The sequence below is a fragment of the Nasonia vitripennis genome, chromosome 1 (genome assembly GCF_009193385.2).
Source record: "Nasonia vitripennis strain AsymCx chromosome 1, Nvit_psr_1.1, whole genome shotgun sequence".
Classification (NCBI taxonomy): domain Eukaryota; kingdom Metazoa; phylum Arthropoda; class Insecta; order Hymenoptera; family Pteromalidae; genus Nasonia; species Nasonia vitripennis.
The window spans coordinates 36,177,611-36,202,407 of record NC_045757.1 but is presented as its reverse complement, the minus strand read 5'-3'; the positions used below and the strand labels follow the sequence as shown (position 1 = coordinate 36,202,407).

The 24,797-nt window shown below is 44.2% G+C and overlaps 1 protein-coding gene across 10 annotated transcripts in view; it reads left to right on the top strand.

Moving 5' to 3' along the window:
• The window catches only part of LOC100123819 (pleckstrin homology domain-containing family G member 5), a 104,531-nt gene that overhangs the window by 69,568 nt on the left and 10,166 nt on the right, over window positions 1–24,797 (top strand). For all 10 annotated transcript variants that reach the window (XM_032595857.1, XM_031921318.2, XM_031921321.2 and 7 more), the window contains 4 exons: window positions 1,728–1,988; window positions 5,418–5,521; window positions 16,619–16,758; window positions 21,471–21,547. In XM_032595857.1, the coding sequence (XP_032451748.1) occupies window positions 1,728–1,988; window positions 5,418–5,521; window positions 16,619–16,758; window positions 21,471–21,547 (582 nt within the window). The remainder of the gene's footprint in view (window positions 1–1,727; window positions 1,989–5,417; window positions 5,522–16,618; window positions 16,759–21,470; window positions 21,548–24,797) is intronic.

Here is a 24,797-nt window from a genome sequence, read left to right as displayed (position 1 = left end):
CCTCTTGAAGCCCTCCCCCTCGCACTGTTTATTCAATTTTCGCTAAACGTAGCAGCTCTCACGCGATTGTTCTCGCACTCCTTTGTGTCCCAACGTTTACGTCTTGCGCCGCCGCCGACGTCTTTTATCATCCTTTTGCATATTTCATTCTCTGTACGCGAGGCGGCGCCATTTGTCTTTTCTTCGGCTTCGCTCTTCTTTGTTTCGACGCCCCCTCTAATTTCGCTCGCTCGTCCCGCCGTCTTGTACGTCTTCCCGTTAATCACACGTTCCCTCCTGGAGATCCCGAGCACCTCCTTCGTATTTTTGTCCCAATTGGAGGATCGTGTAAATGGAAATCGCGCGCATCGTAGATTAAATTTTTTCGAGTTTCCTCGCCCGGTGCATTAGCGCGATTCGCCGCGTTCCTCATCTTTTTCCGTAGAATCGACTTTATTAAATCTCCTATCAATCGGATTAAAAATCCGGAAGCCACTCGAGAACTTCGAGTCCCTATCCAAATTTCTTCGACTTAGTTTACCGCGCTAAGTCGTCGCAGACGGTCGACTGCGCGAAACTTATACAATTTTCAGGGTCGTGCGCACGGTATAGTTCGGCTCGATAAACAAATTAGCGAGTCTTGAGCGAGAAAACATGCGCGCAGTTTCCCAAGTGAAATTGCAAGAAGTCCCAGCCCCTCAGCGCAGTTTAGCTCTCTTTATTGATTCTTAATTAACGCGCGGCTGGGAGCGTATAACTCTCGCGCACAATCGATTTTGACTTTCTTTATGTTGATCTTGCAAGCTTTCGAGGAGCGAAAGTGTATCTTCTCGAATGCCTCCGCTCTAATTGGAGTCGGAATAGTGCGGATTCTCGAAAATAAAACGTGCACGCGACGGACGATTACGTTCTGGAAATGCCTGGACTCCTGCATAGTGAAATAATATCAAACGCAATTTCCAGAATTCATATCCGGAGCAATTTAGCCGTTATTTCAGGGAATTAGTATCACTCTTACGCAGGCCGCTCACGAATTCCAGCTCATCCGTCGACTCCCACATGAACCTAACGCAGCAGCAAACAGCCGCGCGAAAAAAGCCCGACAAACACAGCAGTGCCCGGTTGCTCTTGCCAAACGAACGTATAACAAGATAAGAAACGTACACCCACACCTACCCCCTGAGGGTTATACCAACTGCAGCGTACGTGCGTTATTTCTCCCAAGCAGGGAAGCTGTTTTTTCGTTATCCGCGCAGTGGGTTAACTGTCATTTAGCCGGAGTCACGGCGACGCAAATTGTCGAGAGTTCGTATTTCCGCAAGAGGATGAAATTCCAGTCTATATTTTCTTTCTTCGCTTTTTCGCGACTCGGCTTGCACGTGCGCGGCCGCTGTTGAGGCAACGACGTGACACCGGTGTTGATGCAGCGCTCGTGCGCGACGCGCGAGGCTTCAAGAGGATACGTTACTGGATGTGCGAGGACTGATTTCGCGTCTGTGACGGCTTTGGGATTTCATTTGGGATGGGATAGATCTGTTACCGCTAAATTAGATGTTTATACTGCGAGAGCTTTCTTTTATTTACAGAAACACACAATCGATAGAGTGCCGAATCCAATATATTCGATAAGTTCGAAAGACTCTTCGTCCCTCCTATAACTGAATTCGCTCCTTCCAAAATAAACATCTCATTCTCACGGCGATTTGCTCTCCCTGCAAAATCTAATCATCCCATAACTTGTGTTGCAGGTGCGCTCGCGGTCGCTGACGCAGCTCGACGCCCTCGGCAGCAGTATGCTGGACACGGGCGACCACCACCATCTGGGCAGTAGCGGCGGTGGGGCGTCGACGCAGCAGCAGCAGTCATCGCAGCAGCAACAACACAGTCCGCACCACCAGACGACGCACCACCACTTCAACGAGTGCAGCCCGCGATTTCTCGTGCCCAATGCCGCGTCGACGGACGGCGCCAGACCCAACAGGACGAGACACAAGCTTTCCCGATCTCAGGTTCGTTCGAATTCGATTTTCATCCATTTTCGTTTCATTTTCGACGCGCTGCAGCGTTGCGGTTGGAAAAACGTTTGCTTTCGCCCATCGCAAATGGAATTCCGCGCGCGAGTCTGAAATTTTCATGCAAATGCCGTTCTCGGCCCATCTGCGAGTTTCAAAAACCCAAAATAATCGCGCGCCGCGCTCGCGTAACAAAGCCTTAGCGCATAAATATGCAAATGCGCGTGCAACGGTAATTTTTCATTTTGATTAGCTCGCTCGATCCGAAAACAAAAAAACTCGCGGAATTGCGCGCGAGCAAACAGGCACATGTAGGTTTCAGTCGTTTGCATCGGGACGTGAGCTTGTAACTCGATACCCTCAAAATAAATTCAGCGCATAGCCGCATTAGTATTCCGCGAATATGCCGCGCTCGGCTGCGGATTATAAAACGGTAAAATATCGAGACGGTATCATTGCGAACGAGAGAGAGAGAGAGAGAGAAAAAAAGGGAGAAAAAAAGCGAACCGAAACGGAACGTCGAGTCTTGGTAAAGCAGAATTTATGAGTTTCAGTAGCAGTAAATTTATAAGGTCGCGCGCGGTATGGATCCCGCGACTTGCCTCCTAAGCGTACACCTGTACGTTGCGAGTTTTATGACGTGGGCGCTCTTCTTCTGCTTCTTCTACTTCTCCTCTTGGAATATATAAGATCCTGGAATGTAAAACAGTCAAGTTCCGGGTAACGGGTTGCTTGAAAATTACGCCCGATACGAGATGTACGAGGCTGCGCAGTGGATTTTATCGCTCGAGATATGTGACCAAAGCTCGCCGCCGGAGGTATACGTATAGGTATAAGGAATGTGAAGATCGTCTTTGTTGCGCGACCGATCCGATTTATGATCTGTTTAATCTCGCTTTTATTCGCGAGCTTTTCTTCCTTCGCCAGGATATTCTCGAGCGAAAAGTTGTCACTTCGATTCTTACGTAATTCCGATGCTTCGAATGAAGTCATAGCACTGGTGACGCAATCGCGAAAGGGAAATTAGCCGCATTTCCTGCGAGAGCACACGGAATCGATTATTGCTTCAGAACAATGCTTCGACAAATACGCGTTACTCGCGCAGTCCGCGTATAGCAGAAATTCCGTTGGAAATGTCGTTACATAGTTCGCGGTGTCCATAAGTGTGCGACCACGATAGGTATATACGTTCCGCTAATACATGGCGTCGTTAACCTTATTACCTCGCGTAAAGTGGCGTATACACATTGTGGGGACTCAGACGCTGCTAAAGGACGTATTAATTGACCGGCCAACTTCAACGTTGCTCATATAGAGAGCTATATTTATGTGTGTGTGCGTGTGTGTGTATGCGCGCGCGCAGTTGCGTTGGACGACTGTTGGCTTCGAGATTGCTTTTTCCGTCTGATACGAGGGATGAATATATTTGAAATGTTGCGCGTGAGAATGCTAGAATACACGTGTACATAGTTTCGCTTTTATTTCGGATATAAAGTTTTGTGTTTGAACATTTTTACAGCGAGAAGGAACGCACGCTATATGCAATCCAATATGTTGAGAGTAAATCTGCAAAGTGTTATTGAAATGTATCGAAAGAGAAGTGGGCACATGTATTCCCAAATGCTAGGATATGAAGTTTGGATTGAAAACGTACATTTGTCCAGAAATTTGAGAATTCACTGGCAACGCTCATCTCTATATGAATTTAAAAGCAGACCACAAATCCTACAAATGAAATCTTATCATGAATAAATTAATGCTACCTCGATGAAGAACATAATGAAAACTCACCGACCCAAAGCTAAGCCCTTCAGCCCCTCTCAACGAGTAAATGGACAATTCGCGTCTACGTTCCATCGAAACCGCGCGGTTCGAAAGAATAGCAAGAAATCCCGCTCGCGAGAATATGGGCCGAGCGATTGCGTGCTGCGGGGACGCATTTGAATTGCTAAAGCGCCGCGTCGAACGAGCAGATTCCGCTTATAAACCCCGGAGTCCGTTGTCATCGAGCGTGTAATCCATCGAGGATTCGCAACGGAGCTACACGAGTTATCGCTTATTTTTCCGCGCATTCGTCCTGCGCCGGCTTTGCATTCACTTTTCCTGTTGCGAGCTGCACTCGCCGATTGAATTCCGTACTTCTGAAAAATACGTATTTTCTACTTTTTCTCCTGGCCTACATTCACGATTTTACCAGTCGCGCAAACGTATTCAAATTTTTAATCTAAAATCCCATTAGGCGAGTTAACGCGGCGCGAGAAGTCCGCTAATTCTCGAAAGAAGAAAAAGATTCGAGAAGCTTTCCAAAAGTGGCTGCAGTGTGTCGGTCCTCGAAGGAGCGACTACGACGACAACAGGTGGTCCCGAAAGATTATCGAGGAACGTCTCTCGCTCTCTCGAAACTAAAATCAAGAAGCTCCGCGCTCGCCACGTCCTCGCGGAAATGGCGGCAATTTCGCTGTCCCGCGAGGCCATTGAAAGATTTTCTTCGAATCGATAAATAACTACCGATAACTTGATTCGTGCGCAGGGGTATACAGAGCTGAAGAGGTCGTTTGATGAGCGAGCAGAAATAGACGGAATAAGCGATTTGAATTTTAATAGCGTCGTCCTGTGCATGGATTATCGACGAGGTTCCGCTGATTGATTCTTCTCTTTCTCCCCTCATTTCAAGAGACTTCAACGACCATTGTAATTGTTCGGTCGGAGTTCCGCATCAGCTTCGGAAGAATTAATTTTCTTTGCAAGCTCGTTTTTTTAAAAAAAGTTGAACCACACAATTATTACGTTCCCCTCGACGAATTATCAACCGCACGTGATTCACCCCATTGCGCAGCGGTTTACTAACTTCGTCAGCTCTCTCGCTAAGGCTAACGCATCGCGCGAATTCCATGGCGAATTAATTATTGCACAACGCATTCCATCTCGCATTACCAGCCGCACGTATGCATACACGCGCAAACACAATGATCGAAAGGGCCGGTACTTTGCGCAATGGATCAGGGATAAGGGTTTTGCCCGTGACACTTGAATTATGCCCGCGCGTGGACGTCCTACGGGACGCCTCTGCGTGTGTATGCGCGGATGCTCCATTTCTAGGAACGTCCTCGGCGAGCCGCAGACAAAAGGAAAATCGATATGACGCGCGCACTCGCGAGCCGCAATGATGATGCTCGAGGGTCGAGAGTTCATGGTATTAGCGCGACGCTTTGCATATATCCGTTTCGAATTATGCAGGAATTCGAGACAGCGCTTTTTTTGCATAGATTTTGGAGTATCGGCGGGAGTTTCGCATTTCAAGTGGGGGCTTGAAATTTTCTCTTTGGGGGATTCGATTGTTTTTTCTGGAGGATGGTTTTAATTGATTTGAAAATTCTGGTATGAAATCGTTCGACGCTCTATACGTCATTTTCGATTCTGTTGCAGGTATCAAGCAGCGAATACTTCAGCGTGAGCTTCGAGATCGGAGACGAGACGTGTACCATCGACCGCGAAGAATTTCTACCTGCTACGAAGGGAACGTATCTTGCGTAAGTAAATGATTCATATGTACCTCCTCAAAATGTCGATCCAAACCGAAATTCGTTCAAATTGTTCTTAGTCCAACTTTGAGAAAGATACTGGATGATGACTACTCTGATGAATCTGTCAACTCGCGGCACGAGTACCACAACACCTGCTAAGAGCCGTTTGTAACGTCAGCGTTTGCATGAATACCAGGCTCCTGATTTACAACACGTGTTCGTTGGCTATACCTATTTCAAGCCTAACTGCGAATTTCAACCATAATCTAGATCAAACTTTCTAAAATCACAAATCGACGAGCCGGTGACTTACTTGATGTAAGTCGAGAGAGCTATGCTATGCGTCTAATTATAATAGAGCCGGTCGTACAGCGGTTGAAGAGGGATGATGCCTCGCTGCGGCTCCTTGTCGAACATCTTGAAATGCTTTCTCGGATTATGGGAGCTCAGTAGATGGCATGATGGGCAGACATTGTATTTCGCGTTTAAAAAGGATGATTGAGCGTTTAGTCAGAGAAGACTTCAGCCCATTACGAGTTCAAGGTTCTCAGGCTACTTATACTCGATTACATCCAGTACATGCAAACTTTTAGGATGGATTTTGGTGACTTGCTAAGCGATTATACCGATATAGTACGGTACACATATATAGTTCAAGCTTATGAGGTAAAAAACGTCATCTAGGCTAAATATAAGCAAACTAACGACGCGGACGCAAAGTCAACGTAATAGCCACATTACCGCTGGAAACGAGTTCACCAGTCCGTGAATTATCGTTGCAGAGCGAGCTAGTCCGTACCAGTTACCGCAGATCATCAGAATAAATCACTGGCGCAACGCCTGTACGAAAACGCGAAATAAAGAAACATTAACCTCCTCTCGATACCCAATTACGATGGAGTATATAGACGAGAGCCTCTTCCAACGGCTCGCATAAACCAGACCAAATGGACAAATTCATTTTGGCCGCAACAGCGATACCACTAACTCTTACCTTCGTATATATCTCTTTGAAATGGGTCACATCGAATAGACGCACGACAGCCCATTACCTGACACCTCGACGTACATAACCGCGAGCGATGGGCTATTTTTCTCGGGGCTTTTGAAACTTCGCGGATACGTACATATATACATTCTCTGCCTTGTATTCGTCTGGGTCTCGATGGTGAAGGAGGAGCTTTCCTCTCTGGCGCGGCTTTTGTCATTTTTATTCCCGACCCCGCGATTCGTCTCCTTCTATCTTGCCTCGGAGATTCGCAACCGAGGATGTGATGCTCTTTATTTTGTCACGTTTCTCATCGATCTCAATTTTTTGCGCCGTGTTCGGTACCGCCGAGAGTTCGCGTTCGCGAGTTTTGTTCTACGAGATTTTTGCTTTCAATTTTTTTGGTTTCTAATAATTATGTCAGCGGTAGTACAAGTAAAACGTGACCGAATCGATTGGAGCCTGCGAATGGGAGGATCGTACCCGATTAGAGCTGAGGTCTATTTTTAGAGGAGTTTTAAATCGATATCGAGCGTATCCCGCGGCAATCCGATTCGGCTTTCTCTATCTCTCTGTGTGTGGGGCAATCCTGACGTGATCAATCGATTGACGTAATGATCGCATTACACGGCCATGTGCGCCTAATCGAATGATGGGCATCCCGTAAAATGAAGTTCTGGTTATCAATTCGAAAGCCGTCTGCGCAGTCGACAATTACTCGGCCTCTCGCGGCAATTTTGATTTGTCGACGTTACACGAAGTCAGCTGATTTATGACTCGTTGTTGCAGTACTGCTATTTGCTACTGCTAAACGAAGAACCAAACTCATAAATCACGGACGATGAAAAGTTGGATAAACGTGTATGTATGCCGTGTGTCCATTCTCTCGGCGAAAGTTCGCGGAAGAAAAGCGATTTTTATAAATGAAACTATTTAAAAAGGAAGATGCAGGAGGAAACTGAAGTATCGGCAAACTGTAAAACCGATGAGAAACTCTGAAATCCTCCGCTCGAAGTACTAATGAAAAGAATCAATGATATCATTTCAGTTATCTCTCTCGCAATCTTTCCTAACTTTCTACTTCCAACCGTCTAGCTGTTTTTTTTCTCTTCCTGCTGCTGTATAAGTATAAGTATACAGTCCAACACTAGCTCGCGCTTCTTTCATCCTCCGTTTCTGTAATTTTTCTTTCTCACGAGCGCAACATCGCCTTCTTGTTCATTCTTCGCCCGCTACGTATCTAGGTCCTTACGAGAGAACGATATGCCTCTTGATGCAGTGTATCAATCATGTTCTTGAGCGCCCAGATGATATACTTTTTTCTGCGAATTTTCTGGAGATATAGACGTGGAAACCAGTGAGTTATTTGTTTCATTCTGAGAATTTTCATAAAATGTATGTAAGATTTTAATTTTAGAACGAAAATGTTCGATGACCCCAACATTTATTGAATATTTTATTGAAAAAATTTCGTGATATTTAACTGAAGACCAACATTTGTATATAAAATGCACAAGGAACCAACTGCGCAGTCGTGCATAAACTGCTCGATTTTCCTATTTACAGAAAGACGTCTTAACGACTTGATAGCCCCGAATAAATGCCATACTAAGTTACGCAGGAGTCATTTGAATCCTCATGTGACTCGCAGTCTTTGATGTATGTGTATGTTCGGAAAATTGCAATGATATAACCGACATGTATTTTATGAACACTATCTCGTAGCATTTATCACTTTGACATTTACTTCTGCCATCATCGATAGGACGAGAAACTTCAGTCGCGAAGTAAAATTCCAATAAAATTCTTTGAACACGAATTCGAGCATCCACGACAGCATCCGTCACAAGACATCTCCCTCTCGTCCCTCGAAAAATAATCAGCGAAGCAGTGCGCAGAGCAGCTCTTCGATCACAATCCCTCACCGCAGTGTAAAACAAGTCGGGCGTGTCACACAAGACTCGCGTGAAATAGGCTAAAAGCTTCGGGCTATCCGAGCGGCTCTACTCGCGCGCCGGTACTTTGCAAGATGCATAAAACTTGGAAGCTTGCGAGTCATATATCGTAAAAAGCCGGTCTTAAAAATTTTCCTCTCCCCGTTACGTATTCGCGCGATAAATTCCGGCATCGTTGCAGCACAGGATCGGGAATACATCTTTCCGGCAGAAGCCGAAATTGGATTCGGCGGAGGGGATCGAACCGTGGATTTTCGATGCCGCGGAGTGCTTTATCGTTATCAGCCGCCTCGTGTGGTCAGGATTTTACGACTGTGTGTACAGTCCAATGAGAACTTGCTGCAGTGGGAAAACGCTGACGAGGGATATTGGATTGTCGCTTCGGCTCGAGTGCGGGCTTCGACTGATTGAAACATCGACAAACAGAAAAGTTTTCGCACTTTATTAAAAATCCTCATTAAGCCGCCTTAATCACTCGCAGCTCGCTCTGAGTAAATAATTGCCCAGTGCCGGGCTAATTAAAGTTTTAAAACGAGCTCGGTAATCCGATTTTCCCGGCTGGTAGTAGACACAGAGAGTGGCACCCGCGCAGATGTACTCCAACGGCGCGCAGAGCTGCGAGAAAAGGGCAAAAAGGAATCCTCCCATATTCGTAAATCACGATTCGCCCGTTTTCTCCCTGCGACGCGGTTCTCGTTACACGCTGAGTTAGATACCGAACATCTCTTCCACTCGGCTATACGTTTCGGCGTCTTCGACAGCTGGGGCAAAAAAAAAATCCACAGTTACACGTCGATGGAAAAAAATTCCCCGCGGAAAGTTAGCTTTCTCTTCGCGTGGAGAGAGACTTGGGAATTCCCTTTTTATTTCGTGGAATCGAGCCGTATAGAAGCACATTCATCGACGCGCGAGCTTCCGTTCCCGCGACTCTTTTCATACATCCTTTTTTTCTGCCGACGCGCGCTCTTCAATATCGAGTGACGGCTTTTTAAAGGCACGTGCCTCCACGCGAATGGCTTTAACGATCGAGAGAAAGATAGAAAGGGGCGGGTTATATAGACTCGAGATTCAAACGAGTCATCGAGCTCCGAGTGCCGTAAACACGGTTATTGTTCGAGAGAGTAAAAGCTACTGCGGCCGGCGAAGATTCATGATACGCTTTTTCCCCGCAGTCGTTTCATTTATAGCGCTTTCTTTATTCGCTCTCATAATGGATTTAAAACGTCGGCTCGCAGACCGCGAAAATAGAACGTTGGCTTATCGGGGCTGCGAGGTTTGCTTCTGCGACATTTGTTTCTGGTGCCGGGATCACGTTGCTCGAAACAGGAATTTTTTTTTTGTTATATACAGCGACATTTTCTCCTAATGAAATTGATACAACAAAGAGATTTGAATTGCGATGACTGAACAGCGCTGTCTGAAACTCGAGCGGCCAAAGAGAAGCAGCGCTGAAAAAACAATCGCGTTTTGTGTTTGCAGAAAACGGAAACTGCATTAAAATACAGTCAAGACTAGGGAAGAAGGGAAGTGGTTTTAATTCAACTTTATTTCATATCTCTCGACAGGGTTTGAAAATATTTGCGCTGTACATTGAATTATTGCCGTCATAAAAATCTCCGCACAAAAGAACTTTTTACATTTATCGCCGGACTGCCAAAGGCGAACGCGCTATGTATTTTTATACGAAAACTGTGTATGGATTTACCTGGTAAAGGTGCGCAACAACGACAAAAGGACGATCTTTTCGGAAAGAAAGTGTGAAATACAACACTTCGCAAATGCGACCATAAAAGTGGAAATAAAAATATACGGTTATCGCCGCGCGAACTCGAGGATCCGATCGGAATCGAAACTTTGAAAAATTTTCGAGATCCATCTTCGGCTAAACGTGTACCACAAAACCGAAACTCCAGCAAGTAGCACGAGCGAGATGTAGTCAGGCCTCGGCGAAGAAAAAAGAATGAAAGCAGCACTCTATAAATCCACTCTCCTCCCGTTTCCGCGTCATCTTTCCTCGGCCAGTAGCGAACAATACACACTCGGCTCCAATACGTCACTGTCCGGCTCGTCCCTCCGGCTAACAACCAGTCACTCGGCACCCCTGTAAACGCGCACGCGTTAATCGCGATGGATGGCAGCGCGACGGCAGCCGCCAAGCTCCGGCGCTCGTATTACGATACGAGCTTCGTTAGAGAGCCTCTCTCTCTTCGACGACGACGGATATCGCCGGCTTTGCACAGCTTGAAAGGAGCCGCGTGCGATATGCAGAGAGAGGAGCACGGCGGGAGACAAAGGCTTTGTATCGCCGCGAAAGAGAGAAGGATACGAGGTAATAAGGACTTCGAGAACGTGAGCTGAATTTTTCAAGCTACGTGTAAAAGTAGACGAATCGGAGAGACGGAAACGCGCTTACTTTATGGCGAGTTGGCTGAGTATTATTGCGAGCCGGAGTAGAAGTAATTGATGGGGGGCGCGTTGCGTGAGATGAGCCGAGGGGAGGATGGTTGGGCATTGCTTAATGGAATGTTTACTGTGATAATGGCGATGACGATAAGGGATATTATCGGTTATATGTCGGAGCCTTACTTCATGGTTATATCCGAGATTCGATATCTTTTTCCTACAAATTTTGGCTGATCACGACAGTGAAATTCACAAGATCTCGATAATAATCTACAGCGCACTGCAGTATTCTAAAAATCAATTTTTCAACTCTACAGATGCGCTATCGAATTAGCCCGAGCGTGGGCGAAATCGCGGGGCAAAAAGCCAGATAAATAGGGAAAAACATTCGAGCGATATAAAAACGCGCAGGGTCGACTGAAAGGAAAAGAGAAGCCTTGCAACCAACGCGTGCGCGCGTTTAAACGAACCCGCGCGCATGTCACGCCACGTGATTTATCGCGTTTTAATGCCCGCGGAAATTCAATAAACATGAAACGGACCAGCTATGCTGCGGCTCGTCGTCCCTCCCACATACAAGCTTTTGAATCCCACGCATCCTCTCGTCCTCCCACGCGCGCACTTTTTTCAAAGCGACTCACCTGAAGTGATAAACACCGAGCGTAAGAGGCTATCAATCACGACGTGAAAGGAAGAAGATAATCAGAACTGATTTCCCGGAGTTTCGAAAGGATACTCTCGTGGGCAGATGTGCTGATCTCGAAAGGAGCAGCACAGCCGGATATTAATGCTCGTGTTTGGAAACTCGCGCGACATGTTTGCCAAGATACGATATCTCGAGTGATCTAATTTCGTGAAAAACGTGTCGCTGGCACTCGGTTTTCGCGATTTAAAGCGCCGTATTCTTCCCTTTTCCTTTTTTTGCTGCAGCCAGCAACGAGCGAGAGGAATAATTTCGGCGCTTCGCATTAAAACGCGATAAACGCGGAGAATTTATTCGAAATAGCGCGATAGGAGCGAGCGTGGCGCTATGTTTTCGAAGATACGCGGATGTCTTGACCCAGTTTTTGCTCGAAAATTGACTTCTCGCAAGTCTGAATCTTGATAGATTTGATTTATTCGGATGCGATTCTGTGCATAAGGGTGTGATCTGCAATATGCACTAAAATGCAATATCTCGTTCGACGAAAATTTAATAAAAAATACGAGAAAGCGTATTTTCAAAGGGTCGTTCAATTTCATTAAATGCTTCTATATTCATTTGAAAACATAGAAATACACCTCGCCATTCAATAATGCGAAATTTCAATATTGGCAGCGAAGCCCGAAGTAAATATTTCCCATCTTTTCGACCGCCCGCTAAGTCAATAACTCCGTACGCGCGTACATACATATTCCGTTAAAAGCGTAAAGAGCTTCCGGAAAATTGAACATCGGCTTGTCCGTGAAAACCCGTAGCGAAATCCAAAGGATGAAAAGCAAACCGACGTGTAACCTGCTGGAACCTCTCTTTGAAGCTCTTCTCTGATCCGCTCTCTCTCTCTTTCTCTCTCTCTCTCTCTCTCTCTCTCTCTCTCTCTCTCTCTCTCTCTCTTTCTCTCTCTCTCTTTCCATATCAGCGCTTCATACCTATGGAATAACCTGCCATCACACATCGGAAACACTTCATCCACCGTCACTTTCAAAAAACTTGCTAGGGATCACTTTTTTCAACTCGAAAACACATAAATCGTACCAGTCCACGCACACACACACCTACTTTTTCGCTCATTCCACTTTCACTATCGCCTCACTCTCTCACTACACATATTGTAAACATGCCTCAATCTATTATCTATTGTATTGTGTTTTTTTCTTCTCTTCTCTAACTGTAACACTGTAAACTTATAATCGTACAATATAATGTACGCAAAATAAAACTAATCTAATCTAATCTAATCTCCCTCTTACTAAATCACATATCCTCTGAAAGGATCGATACCGAAAAAATAATTCAACCATTTCGATTCGCTCTAAAATATACCAGGAAACCGTAGCTGTACATTTTTCTAGTCGCGCGCAAATAAAGAATCATCGTGTGCTATCCGACTATCAGGCGAAAATCCTTGAATTGTCGGGCGCGTAAAGTCCAGAACCGGATTCCTGATGGTTAAATCGCTATTTCTATTTTAAGCTCGACGCGCGAGTCGACAAATTTAGCGGAACGCACATTTACCCCCTTTGGTGGATAAGTGAGCTTGTAAATGTTTCCAGTCTGCGTGCGCCGCGCCGTTGACGGTTTTATTTATTTTTAATGTTGCCTGGCTAGAATTTACAGGAGCGCGGATAAATTGTGCACTGAAAATAGAAGCAGGTAAAAGTTTTGAGTTGACAAAAATTTGGACGAATAATTTGTCAACAAGAGTGGGATGTTTATGAACATACTATTTACATTTTTAAATTTAAAAAGAGTTGCTACACCACATCCTCTGTTACACCCTCCGCACTATCAGTTTAAACAAAGGCTGCGGCCCTTCTGCTCTTGATTGACGGAGCCGCGTGCGCTGACGCCAGGATCGCGTGCACATGTGCATAAATCTGCGCCAACTAGCGATGCGCGCGACTGGGACTTCATTTTTTAACGATGCCTCGTTCATTTTTCTTTTAACTGGTCAGTCTTATACTTATCTGGGCTCAGGATTTTCACGATTGTTGTTTGCGAAGGATGATCGCCATCTCGTGTAGAGATTTATAAGGCATTGTAAATCTTTGGCGGTGGTCGAATATGTAACGAGCTTTTTCGGAAACAAAATAATTTAGATTTTTTTTCAATTGAATGGAAAAAATGAAAAACTTTATGCTGTGTTGCTTTCATTTCGATTAATGACTGAAGCCATTGTACATGAGCTTTTTACTCGAACTAGGAAATTTAAGTGCGCTTCGCGCACTCCTTATCATGTCATAATTAACATTTAAATTTTGCTGCCTGCTTAGCGCTAACAGTTTGAAGCATTTGTAGGTTATGTAATAAAATCCGTATTTCTGATTCGCGTTCCTTAATTCTTGTACCAGGCGACTGATTCTCAATTAAATGCTTCACAACAAAGCCCATCACTTTTTTAAGAGAGGATTCATTGCACTCACCTTTATGAAGTGATCAATAATACAATACGTTGAAAGGAACGTATGTAACTTTGATCAGTATTGATTACGACACGAAGTTAAAATCATATTGCAACCATTTGAAGTGCTTTAATTATACTGAACACTAAATGTGCTTTTATAGTCAATATATCATGATGCGTTATTGCGATACAAACATGTTTGAAACGTGTTCATTAATAACGTATTCGAACAAAATTCGTTACGTTAACAATTTGCGAGCAATCGAAATCAGTCGAAGCAGCGCCAGTGTTGAACTGGCCTCATACCCGTCGTGTACCGCTTGAAGTTTCTGGGTAGCAAAAATAGGTGGCGCACAGGCCTTTTTTGATTTCCCTCATCCTTATTTACGAAACCCAACGCATACATAGAGGTATGTCGCCTCTACCAAAACTGTCTTGTTGGGCCTGCTACTTGGGCTGCCACTCATGCTGCAACTGCAAATGTTAATTATTATTCTTTTAGCTTTCTCTGAGAGTTTCGCCAGCACTAATTCCATATTCTGATTCGCAGAGTAAAATTAAAAAAATAAGTAGAACTCATCCCCCATGAAAAGCAATCAATTTTCCACGCGTACACCTCCGACGCAAAAAGTACCGAATGTCGAAAATTCCAGTCCGACGACGCAAGCATAAAGCTTGAGAGCGCGCAGGCAACTTTCACGGGTAGCGAGCGCGCGAATTAAACGTCACAGTTTCATATTCCATTGGGCTGCCACTACTGCCCGGGGGCGATTTAATTCGAATTGTTTGTCGTTATGTGCGCGCGCTCGAGCGATACTTCGAATATGCACGCGTATGAACGCATAACTCGCGGGACGTTCGTTGCAGGCGTCGCAAGCTCTGACGCTGGATGGGAGCTTGATGATGTACTGGGGGCTATGATTCGCACTACTCGCTGTCTCAGATTTTGGATAATGGATTCGTTGTGGGAGTCAAGAATAACGCTCATACCGCTTTTGTACTGTTTGTTGAAAATAGAGGAGAAACGTTCGGATTAATAATATAAAACGATGGTGAAGAGGTGGATTAAGCCGAAAACGCAATAGAGTCATCCGGAGACTCAATTGAATCCGCTCTTATAATCCCACGTGTATGGCTGTAACACTCAGCGAAAAACAGGAGGATGCGCAGAAAATTCTGGACGATTTGCGCTGAGTCACTCTCGCGAAGATTAAGCGGCGGAATTCGAGCACTGTAGAAATTCAACGACACGTACGCGCGCGCGCGGTCGACAATGCAACATTAACGAGGCGAACAATGTCACGCCTGCGCTTTTCCCGCTCATATTTTCCCCTCTCTTTCATCCTCGGGGGTATTACGGCGCGTTGAAGAGAAATTTGACGAGCTTTTAAAGGAGCGTTTGACGGCCTTTTAGCAGACGTATATTTGTTTTCCTTTTTACGAAAAATCATAAAGTGAATTGTCTCTAGAGAGCTTTCAGACACGGCGAGACGTAGATAAAATTTCACGGATAAAGGCTTTGAAGCTTGTTGCTGTCCACTTTGAACTTCATTTGTGACGGAACAAAAAACAAACGTTTTTTTATATAGTTGCGATTATTATTTTGGATTATTTTTTGACCAATCCGTTCAAGGCTAGATAGTCAAATTATAAATAATTATCATACAATGCATAAATGATAATATTAAAATAATATTCTGTCAAGCATCAGCGATTTCATAATTAGATATTCGTAATAATAACACAGATCGATACAGTGTATTTTGGTCTACTTAATTCCATCAACTTTTAATCACAAATTACTATGTAGAAATATTTAAGCTGAAACTGCACCCATTAAAAATCAAGTTTTTAAAAATATCCCTGCATAATACAACATTTTAACAAATTAAACCCAAAGCACCTATCAAATTTTATTAAAAATAAAAGCAACAAAAAAGAGCGCACAAACATAACCTGCCTCAGCAACGGCTAAAACAAAAGCAAGTTAACCCGGACTCCCGCAAGCTCTACAACTCGCGCTCATGCTCAAATTAGGATTCGTTTCACCATCGCGCGTCCCAAAACGCGTCACGTGCAGTTTCGTTAATACAATCGAGGTCAGCAAGCGCGTTTTGCTCCCGTGAATCAACTCGTTATGCATTTTTTTCTTCGAATTTTATTTCCTATCGCACCTTTGCATTTTATTTTCAGCGAATTCATTAAGAATCCAACAATGGCTATGCTGCTACTCTCCCAGAGTTTTAATGAAGCTTGTCCTCTACGATGGCCGCACTGACGCGCGGTTTTAAGCGCAACTTTTTGATATAAGTGCCGCTAATTAATTGTTAGTTTCGGAGAGTACTAGTATTAGTGGTAGAGGGCAATTTTCTGCCGAGACAGAGTGCAAATTTGGATAATTGACTCATGTCAGGGAAGAGGGTTATAAATTCTAATTGTGACCGCTGGATTTGAAATGGTTGATCTTGTCATTCTTAACTTTCGTCGAGATTTGACGCTTGTCTGATTTGTTAGAACTTATCGCAATGATGGCCCGTAATTGGCTTGGATCCATATTTTGATTGAACCTTTCACATGTTTACCCTGAAACAGTGACATTTTTCTTTGAATCATTGTAAGTTCGTACTAATCGATGAAATTATTGAATTTTCAGGGAGGTGTTAAGCGGAGCCTGCGAGCGACGAGGCGTTGATTTGTCGCGCGTGGACGTGCTCCTCGACTCCTTCGCGGCCCCCTTACCCCTACACACAACCGAAACTTCCTGCCTAGGTGGAAAGCATCTACGAATAACTGGTAAGTCGACTTTCGTTCACTCATTAACCCGCACAATTAAATTAGAGCCACACGTACAATCGATATCTCATCGTCGATCAAGATTCTCCATTGTAAAAAATTGACGGCGACAATAGTGCAATCGCGTAATTCGAGCAGTCGCTGAAAGTCGTCGGGAAGAGAAGTCAACAGTGTCGTCCTCCTTCCTATATATCCCAGCTTTAAATTAAGATCTATTATCGGCGTTGCAATCGCGGCCTTTCGATATCCCGTTCCGTCTCGGTTAATTGACAGATTTAATTATCCCGTCTATCCAACTAAAGTCAAGTTTGCGGGGCGTAAAAAGGTAAAGTACATGTCTGAGAAGACTTTCGACTTTGTTTAGTGACGACTGCGTACGAAATCCCGAAGTTTAAGGGACCGATAATTTAGATTGTTCGTCGTCGCAAGTCGTCTAAATTTGTTCAGCCTTGAGTCAACGAATCGAGATTATAATGTCGTTGATTCAGCAATCGGACTTTGGATTGGAGTTTGCTGAATGTCTGTTTAATGGTAAAGGTCCAGTTCGATATAAAAAGTTTTTGAAAACATTTTAATCAGCTGTCCGCGTGTTAACAAAAATGTTGACAGTTTTCCGGTCGTTGCATCCTGATCAACGAATTTCATGCTTGGGATTACACAGAGCGCGTAATAAGATTTACTTTCGCCACGGCTTGTTAGCGAGTCTTCGAGAGCTTTCTCAAGTATACACACTCCGGGATCATCGTTGTTAACGCTCCGAAAAAATTTGTCTTCCCTACACCGGTCTTAATTAGCTGACTCGTTCTCTGCGATGTTAATGAGGCGCTTGCTCAGTAGTATCCGAAAAATCCGATCATCCGGCTTAGAATAAGATCCTCAACTAAATAATCTAACCTGTATAGGCTTGAAGAGGGCGGAAAAACACGCAAAAATACGTATTTACCTGATTTACATCTACCTGGCATAGTATACCAATGTATTTGTTCAAAATAGCGATCGAAGGAAATTGATAGAACGACAACGTTATTTTGAGGCACACGAGGAAGGAACTTTGGTAATCAAAGCCCGCGCGTCTTCAGGGACTCGATGTACGCGTAGCGAGAATTTTCGCAGCTTCTTGAGGCAGCTGGCGATTTTCTGGGCGTTTTCGCACTGATTTCCCCAGCGACGCGCAGCCTTTCGACTTCCTCTTTCCTACTCCGACGTATGAGGCTGGTTCATTCGACGTGTATATCGACGAGCTGATGAAATTACACTTTTTTTATCGATGTTTACGGTGTATTTACGAGACTGCGTTTTTTTGCCGAAACATTCTTCACCTCGTGAAAAAGTGTCGTAAAGTCATTTCGGTTGGCCGACGTCGTAAACGTGTTTTCCACTATATTAAATATAAGTTTAATAAACGGGTTTTTTTTGCAGGGGCATTACAAATTGTATCAATCTTGCGAGCGATTGTCCATTTATAGGTCGCGATAAAAACGTTACGAGACAACGGGGAGGCTTTATTGCCACCGTATTGACCATTTATGTCCCGGTAATAAAAATCCGTCATGAACTCCTTTCAGTCGCGTGTAACAGTATACAGAGTATAACCCTAGTATGTGTATAATAGATAACACGTCGATACACACCCCTGGTGTAGGTAGTGACTTCACGCTACGCTGGACTGATTCAATGCCAGAATCAATTCATTTCTGGATTTATTATGTCTCTGTTTTGTCAAGCTACCTTTCCTGCGAAATTGGGTTTGATATATTCATCAATTTAAAGGATTCACGTTGTAGTCTGAATAATGCAAAAATTGTACAAAATTTAAAGCTCTTTGGCGAAATACATTCTATCAAATTATTAGCCAATCCTCACTTACTCGTGTACTTCGAACGAAAGTACCAAAATAAACACGATAGGTATAAAGTAAAGCAAGGGTTTTCTTTGAGGCCAAGCATACATTTATAGCAAGTGCAAAGTATTCATTTATTCATCTCCTAGCTCTTTTACGTAAATACAAATTCCGCCGACGACTCGCTCTTTATAAATCTCCTATTTCCCACAAGCGAGCATCCTCAATTAAAAATGCCCACATTGACTGCTTCTTATCCTTCGCCGATAAAAAAAGTTCCTCTCAAAAGCTTCGTCTCTGCAAATCTCTCTCACCGACAAGCTCCGCGGAAAAAAGGCTGAGCAAAGCTCCCCGGTGCACACGCGAGTGCCCTTGTAAGCAATCTCACTGTATGATGCTTGCAAAAAAGACGAGGCGAAAGAAGAGAGGAAGAAAACGGAAACAAGACCAGTTCGTCTCGTGCGTACACGCTCGTGGGCTCCACATGGATTTTTCTTTTCTCGTGAGTTTGGAGGTCGTTAATGCAGAGGCAAGAGTCAAGGCTGCGTAATTCGTTCGTTTCGCTCGCGCTCCAGATTTCTCATCGGCTCTGAGCCGCGATTTTTTCCCCTCGAATCAAATGTGTGTATGTTTATAGTTTCTTTTTAGCGCCGGGTCGAAAGGCGTGTGCGTTTATTGAAGTTTGGCTTTTTAGAGCTTGAAGTTAAGGTGCCTTTTTAGTTTTTTTTATTTTTTTTGGAGGTTTTTAATTCTGACGAGGAGAAATTATATTTCTCGTTGAAAGGCCCAATTAGAGGCAGGTGAATGTTTGGGAGTTGGGAGAGACTATGGATGAAAAGTGTTATTGGGTATTGTATAAAAGCTACGTGCAATCGGATAAAGGACGACAATGCTAAAATAAAAAAACGGCGTGAAAAACAATGTAGAGCAATTTTTCTGGAAACATCGCGGCGCAGTATGCATACCATGCGAGAAGGATTTTGAGGATTTCGAAATATCCAGTTATCCTCGACTTTCAACCCTCATAGCGTAAACAATAAAAGCCGAACAAGTCCGATCCATCCCTAGCAATATTTCCAGTAAAAAAATGAACAGCTTACTACGATACTTCCCTACTGCCTACACTTAGACAAAATTTATAATCTCAAAAAACTCGCATACAGCTTCAGCCTAAAAACTGGCGGACCAGTAAACAGCCGGGAAAAGTGGCGCAGTACGGGCGGCCGAGCAGTCACTTATCTGCACCACTGCTTTCTCGCACGCGCTAAACTCGTTCACGGGCTTTCGGCGCCAAATCGCGCCGCGTATTTCGCAGCGATATTAATCGCGTCGTTCGTGCGGCTGCTGGTAACGCGATTCAAAAATTTAATTTTAGGCTTTGCCGCAGTAAGAAAGTAAAAAAACGGCGCAGTGGGTATTTCGAATAATTAATTGCTGCAGAAGGATCTGGAGATTCAACGCAGTGGATAAATGTTTGCGAGCGAAATATTAATTTATATCGTACGTAGGATTATTTCAACTAGAGCTTTACGAATCACGAGAGGATTTGGACGAAAGTATAGCCGCGCCTGCCCCCGAGCATTAACATAAAAGCGCGCTTCCGTCGAAGTACGATACGGGATGGTTTAACCATTGTGCGGAATAATGTACTGCGTATATTTAGTTGGACGAAATTGCATTGTCATAAATAAATTGGTTTCATGTTGAGCGTATCTGCAGTGTTTACACTTATAGTGGTCAGCCTGTAGAAAGTAGGATGGGGTATATTGCACATGATTTGAAGATAAATTCAATTTGTCTACTGTATTTCAAGTGTTGAATTAGTCATTGTTTCAACTACCTTGTAAATACGAGACTCAATTTGAAGTTCGAAGCAGTAATTATACAGCTATAGCCAATTTAATTTAATTATCTGCTTATGTTTTGAGCTCTAGTTTCAAGTTTGCTTACGACAATAATTCCTGTTACATACACGGCTGAATATAACGGTCGTAATACCTATGCTAGCATAATAATAACGCAAAATTAGTTCAGCGTTTAATTTCAACCATATGGCGAATTTCGGTGCAGAACAGATATAAATTTTCTAATATCTATTAAATGTTACCTAAAGTCTAAATTATAATTATGGGGAGAAAGGAGGTCAAGCGTAAATTATAAATTTTAATTATCCTCCTGTAACAGCATCGTTTAAACATATCCATACAATACTTATTCGAATCAATATACAGCATAAGCTACAAAGCAAACCTTCACCTCAACGCGATCACTAACCAAAGCACCAAAAAACTAGGCTTCTTCCGCCCAGCCCACACATCCAGAGACAAAAAGCGGAACGAATCGATTCGTATACACCTCCCATCACCAGTCCTTCGTCTTAAACAACGCACAACGCTCTGCTCAGAATTTGCATGCCAGCGCGAATTAACACCTGCCGATGCTATATATACGCGGAAGTTACGTCGAACCACACGGCTGTCGATCCGATAAGCCGTTCGTTTTATTGTTGCGCGCCGGCGACCGAATACGGGTTAACGACCCCGAGCGCGACGTGCTTTTAATGATGTATGAGTGAGAGCGAGAGTCGACGGAGGTATATGCGCGAGAGGATGACGGATATCCAGGGCTCGAACGGATCGTTGAGTTTGATGGATGTTACGCTTATCTTCGAATCTAGGCCGAGAGAGAGAGAGAGAGAGAGAGAGAGAGAGAGAGAGAGAGAGAGAGAGAGAGAGAGAGAGAGAGAGAGAGGGAGGGAATCGGCTTTTATTGTGTACGTAAAAAATTTTCGTTACGTGCTTGCGGTTTGTGTATAGGACTGTGTAGCAGTTGGGCCAGATTTCATAACTCCGGTTATCGCTTTCTGTTACAGCCAAAGACGAAAAGTCGAGCTCGAGATCGGCCAGCCAGAGAAGCAGTCAGAATGTCTCCTTTCGAAAAACTGGAGGGGTAAGTGTTTGACCATCGTAATGATAAATTCCGAAACGATCTATCGGCTTATTTCGAAGAATAGCTCGCCATATTACATTAAACAGAGTTTATTACCCTCCGACAGCCGATAAAAAAAGGTGTGCCGCCACATTCCCCTAAATCTTATCAGTCACGTCGACGCACCAAGAAAAGCCAAAACACACGACACGCGATCTAAAACGAGCGGCAGAATCAGCCGTCAATCGGCCGAATATAGAACGCACGCGAGAATAACATGCGAGAGAACATTATGCGCGATGAGTCGGGTATATGGAACGCCATTGTTAGCTCGTTCGAGGGTGTGTGTACCGATGCTCCGATTTCCGGAGCATCTCGCGCGAGCCCAGTTTTTGACGCTCTTGTTTTTCGGGACATCTAAAACGTGTGTACACAGTTGAGAACGAAAGTTCACCAGCGATTTTTAACTCCAAAGCACAAGCTTCTCAACTAGAACTCCCTAAACCTAAAAGGCCATTTTTCTTCCCCAATTATCTCGCGAGCGAGCTCGACTCGAGCATTAATTAATGGGTTAATGGAGACGCTGGAGACCTTGACCTTCAAAAGGAAAGTGCTCCGCGAGCTGTCGACGCTTTCTCTCGATATAGACCTTTTTCGTGAGGAGTTTTCACGCGGCGAGAAGTGCCGGAGGAGGAAGAGGTCACACGTGAGGGTCTTCCAAGAGTTAGGAGGCGGAGACACGCGAGCGGATGGTGTGATTTTGAAAAACTCCAGCCAGCAGTTATCAAGCTTCTTTTAATTGCGAACGTTAATTGTTCTCGCGACTTTCTTCTGCGATCTCGCGGATATTTCAGAGACAAAGCCGGATGCTCATTGTAGCCGTAAATGGATTTCCCAAGTAGTAAGAGCCGGGATCATGTCAGACTCTGATGTAAGATGGAAGTTACGCGTATAGTCCCTATACCTCGTCGTCCTCGCTGTTTACTCGAAACACTCTGCGATCGATATACGCGAGCGACGCGAAAGGGGAGTATAATTACTCTCGGGACAGAGATAAAATTGCAGAAGAATGCCGAGAGAGTTTTGTTTATGCGAATATGCAAAAATTCCCCGCCGCCTCGTGCTATCGCGATTTCCGAATACATTTCCAAGTTATCTCGCTCTCGCTGTTCCGCCGAATATATACATATGGAAATGTTTCGGTACTTGCTTGACGCCGCTGTAATGACAAAAAATACGTATGCTAATTCACGCCCGCCTGTCCGTATGCCGTCACGAGTGTGTATTTCAAACTCGTTACGTACGCGTTCCTTCGGATCGGAACTCGCGCTATTTTTAGATAGATAAGGTGGAGCGTGACGTGTACCGGAAAAAAGTATCTTCTTAAAAAGAAGAAAACAAACGCGCAACCTTCACCCCCTATCGCGAACGAGCCGCCAGTCAACTCGCACCGAGTGAAAAATCCGGCGCAACAACCCGCATGCGTCTCCATTGTTAATTGCCTGGACGCTTATATATAGTCGGTGCGCCTGCGGAGAGAGATCCCTTATCCGAAGCGCGTGCAAAGATGGGATCTGTTCAGCGGCGCGGATTAGTCGAGTTCGTGTGCGGTTCTCGGAAGTTGCCGCGCGCGATAAACTTTCTCTCATTCTCTCTCTCTCTCTCTCTCTCTCTCTCTCTCTCTCTCGCTCTCTATGTGGCGCAATTGATTTTCCTGGAGGCGAGCTTTTTGCGAGTCGGGGGCTGTGCAGGTTTATTATTTCGGGGGCTCTATAGAGAGGAGAGGAATTTCGCGTTTCTGCCGATATTTCAGGAAAGCTTTTAGTTTTTGCGAGGGATCGCAGTGTTTACGATGCTTTTGGAATCTGTTTTTAAAGTTCTTGATGATGTGGCTGGGAGATCGATGAACGAATGAGAGCTTGTAATTGACGCATTAAACGAGTTTTGAGGTCGCACAATTGTCATCCTTTTTTCAAAAAAAAGCTTTTATCTGAAATTCTTAAAGAAGATTATATCATGCTTTTTACTTGAAATATGGATTCGAACCAAGTAGATTAGAAAGGCTCAAGCTATTCTTCCGTAATCCCTCGCGTAATAGGAAATGCTTACAAGTGCACCAAGAACTTAATTGGATTTATAGAAACTCGAAATCTCCGCTACCTAAAAATTACGTATTTCTCCACAGTATCTATATTTTATGAAAGAAATAAAATACGACTACATTTATCACCCTCACAATTCCTAGCGAGCTCAATTCAAAAGCACTTCGTTCGATCGCCGCGTTCCTCCGTAATCATCACCCAGCCCTAATTCACAGCCACCCCAGCACACCCTGATGCTAATTTTTTCTTTTCCTTTTCAATCGATCCGCACCGCATATAACTCGCGGTAAATCAGCGCGCGTTACGAAGCCAATTTTCCTCCCCCGATACAACCGCGCGCGAAGCCGATCATTTCTATATTTACGCGCCCCTGTGTGAATTATGTACGCGCAGCAGCTTCGAGGTAGATAAGAATCGATCGTGAATACTTTCCACCCGCGCGTATACGTTTTTCTTATGAACGAGCGCGATATCTCGTTCGGTATACTTTTTTTCCTTTCTATTATTTTTTTTGCGCTTGAAACCTTGAACGACTTTGATTCGGGTGATGATTTTCTAAGTCATTGATCCAAACTGATAAAGACTGTCGTTGAAGCATTATGTACTTTAACCAACCTGTCAAACTTGCACGCTTTGTCGCAACGTAATTTTGATAAATTACGCGCGCAAACTATACTCGCCTAATTACGAGCGCATAATACCTAAATAATTGAATGGCTCACTGTGTATTAACGTGTTGATCCCGGATTAGCCTCATTACTGGGTGCAGTTGAATCTCGTAAAATTTTGATGCTCCATGGTGCGATACAACCGATAGAACTGCATGATTAATCAACTTTTCCGAGTTACAATATTCTGGCTTTTTATATAAAACAACAGCGGCTACTAATCAATTCTTTACGGCGTGCATATTTTACAAGTAAGTAAGAGCCGTCTTCTTGGCGCGATACAGATTGCTCGTAAAAATCAACGCTCTCGAGAATTTACGCCCGCGTAAAAGATCAAATTTATACACCGTAAATTCCGCCCGGGTAAAAGGCTTTTTTTGCACCTTCGCAATCTCGATGCAAGGATTTTACGCGCTACGGAGAATTATTGATGGACTCGATCGCCGAAGTACAGCGTTGAGAGGCTTTTTACGCGCTTCAATGTGGAATAAAAGTTTTAAG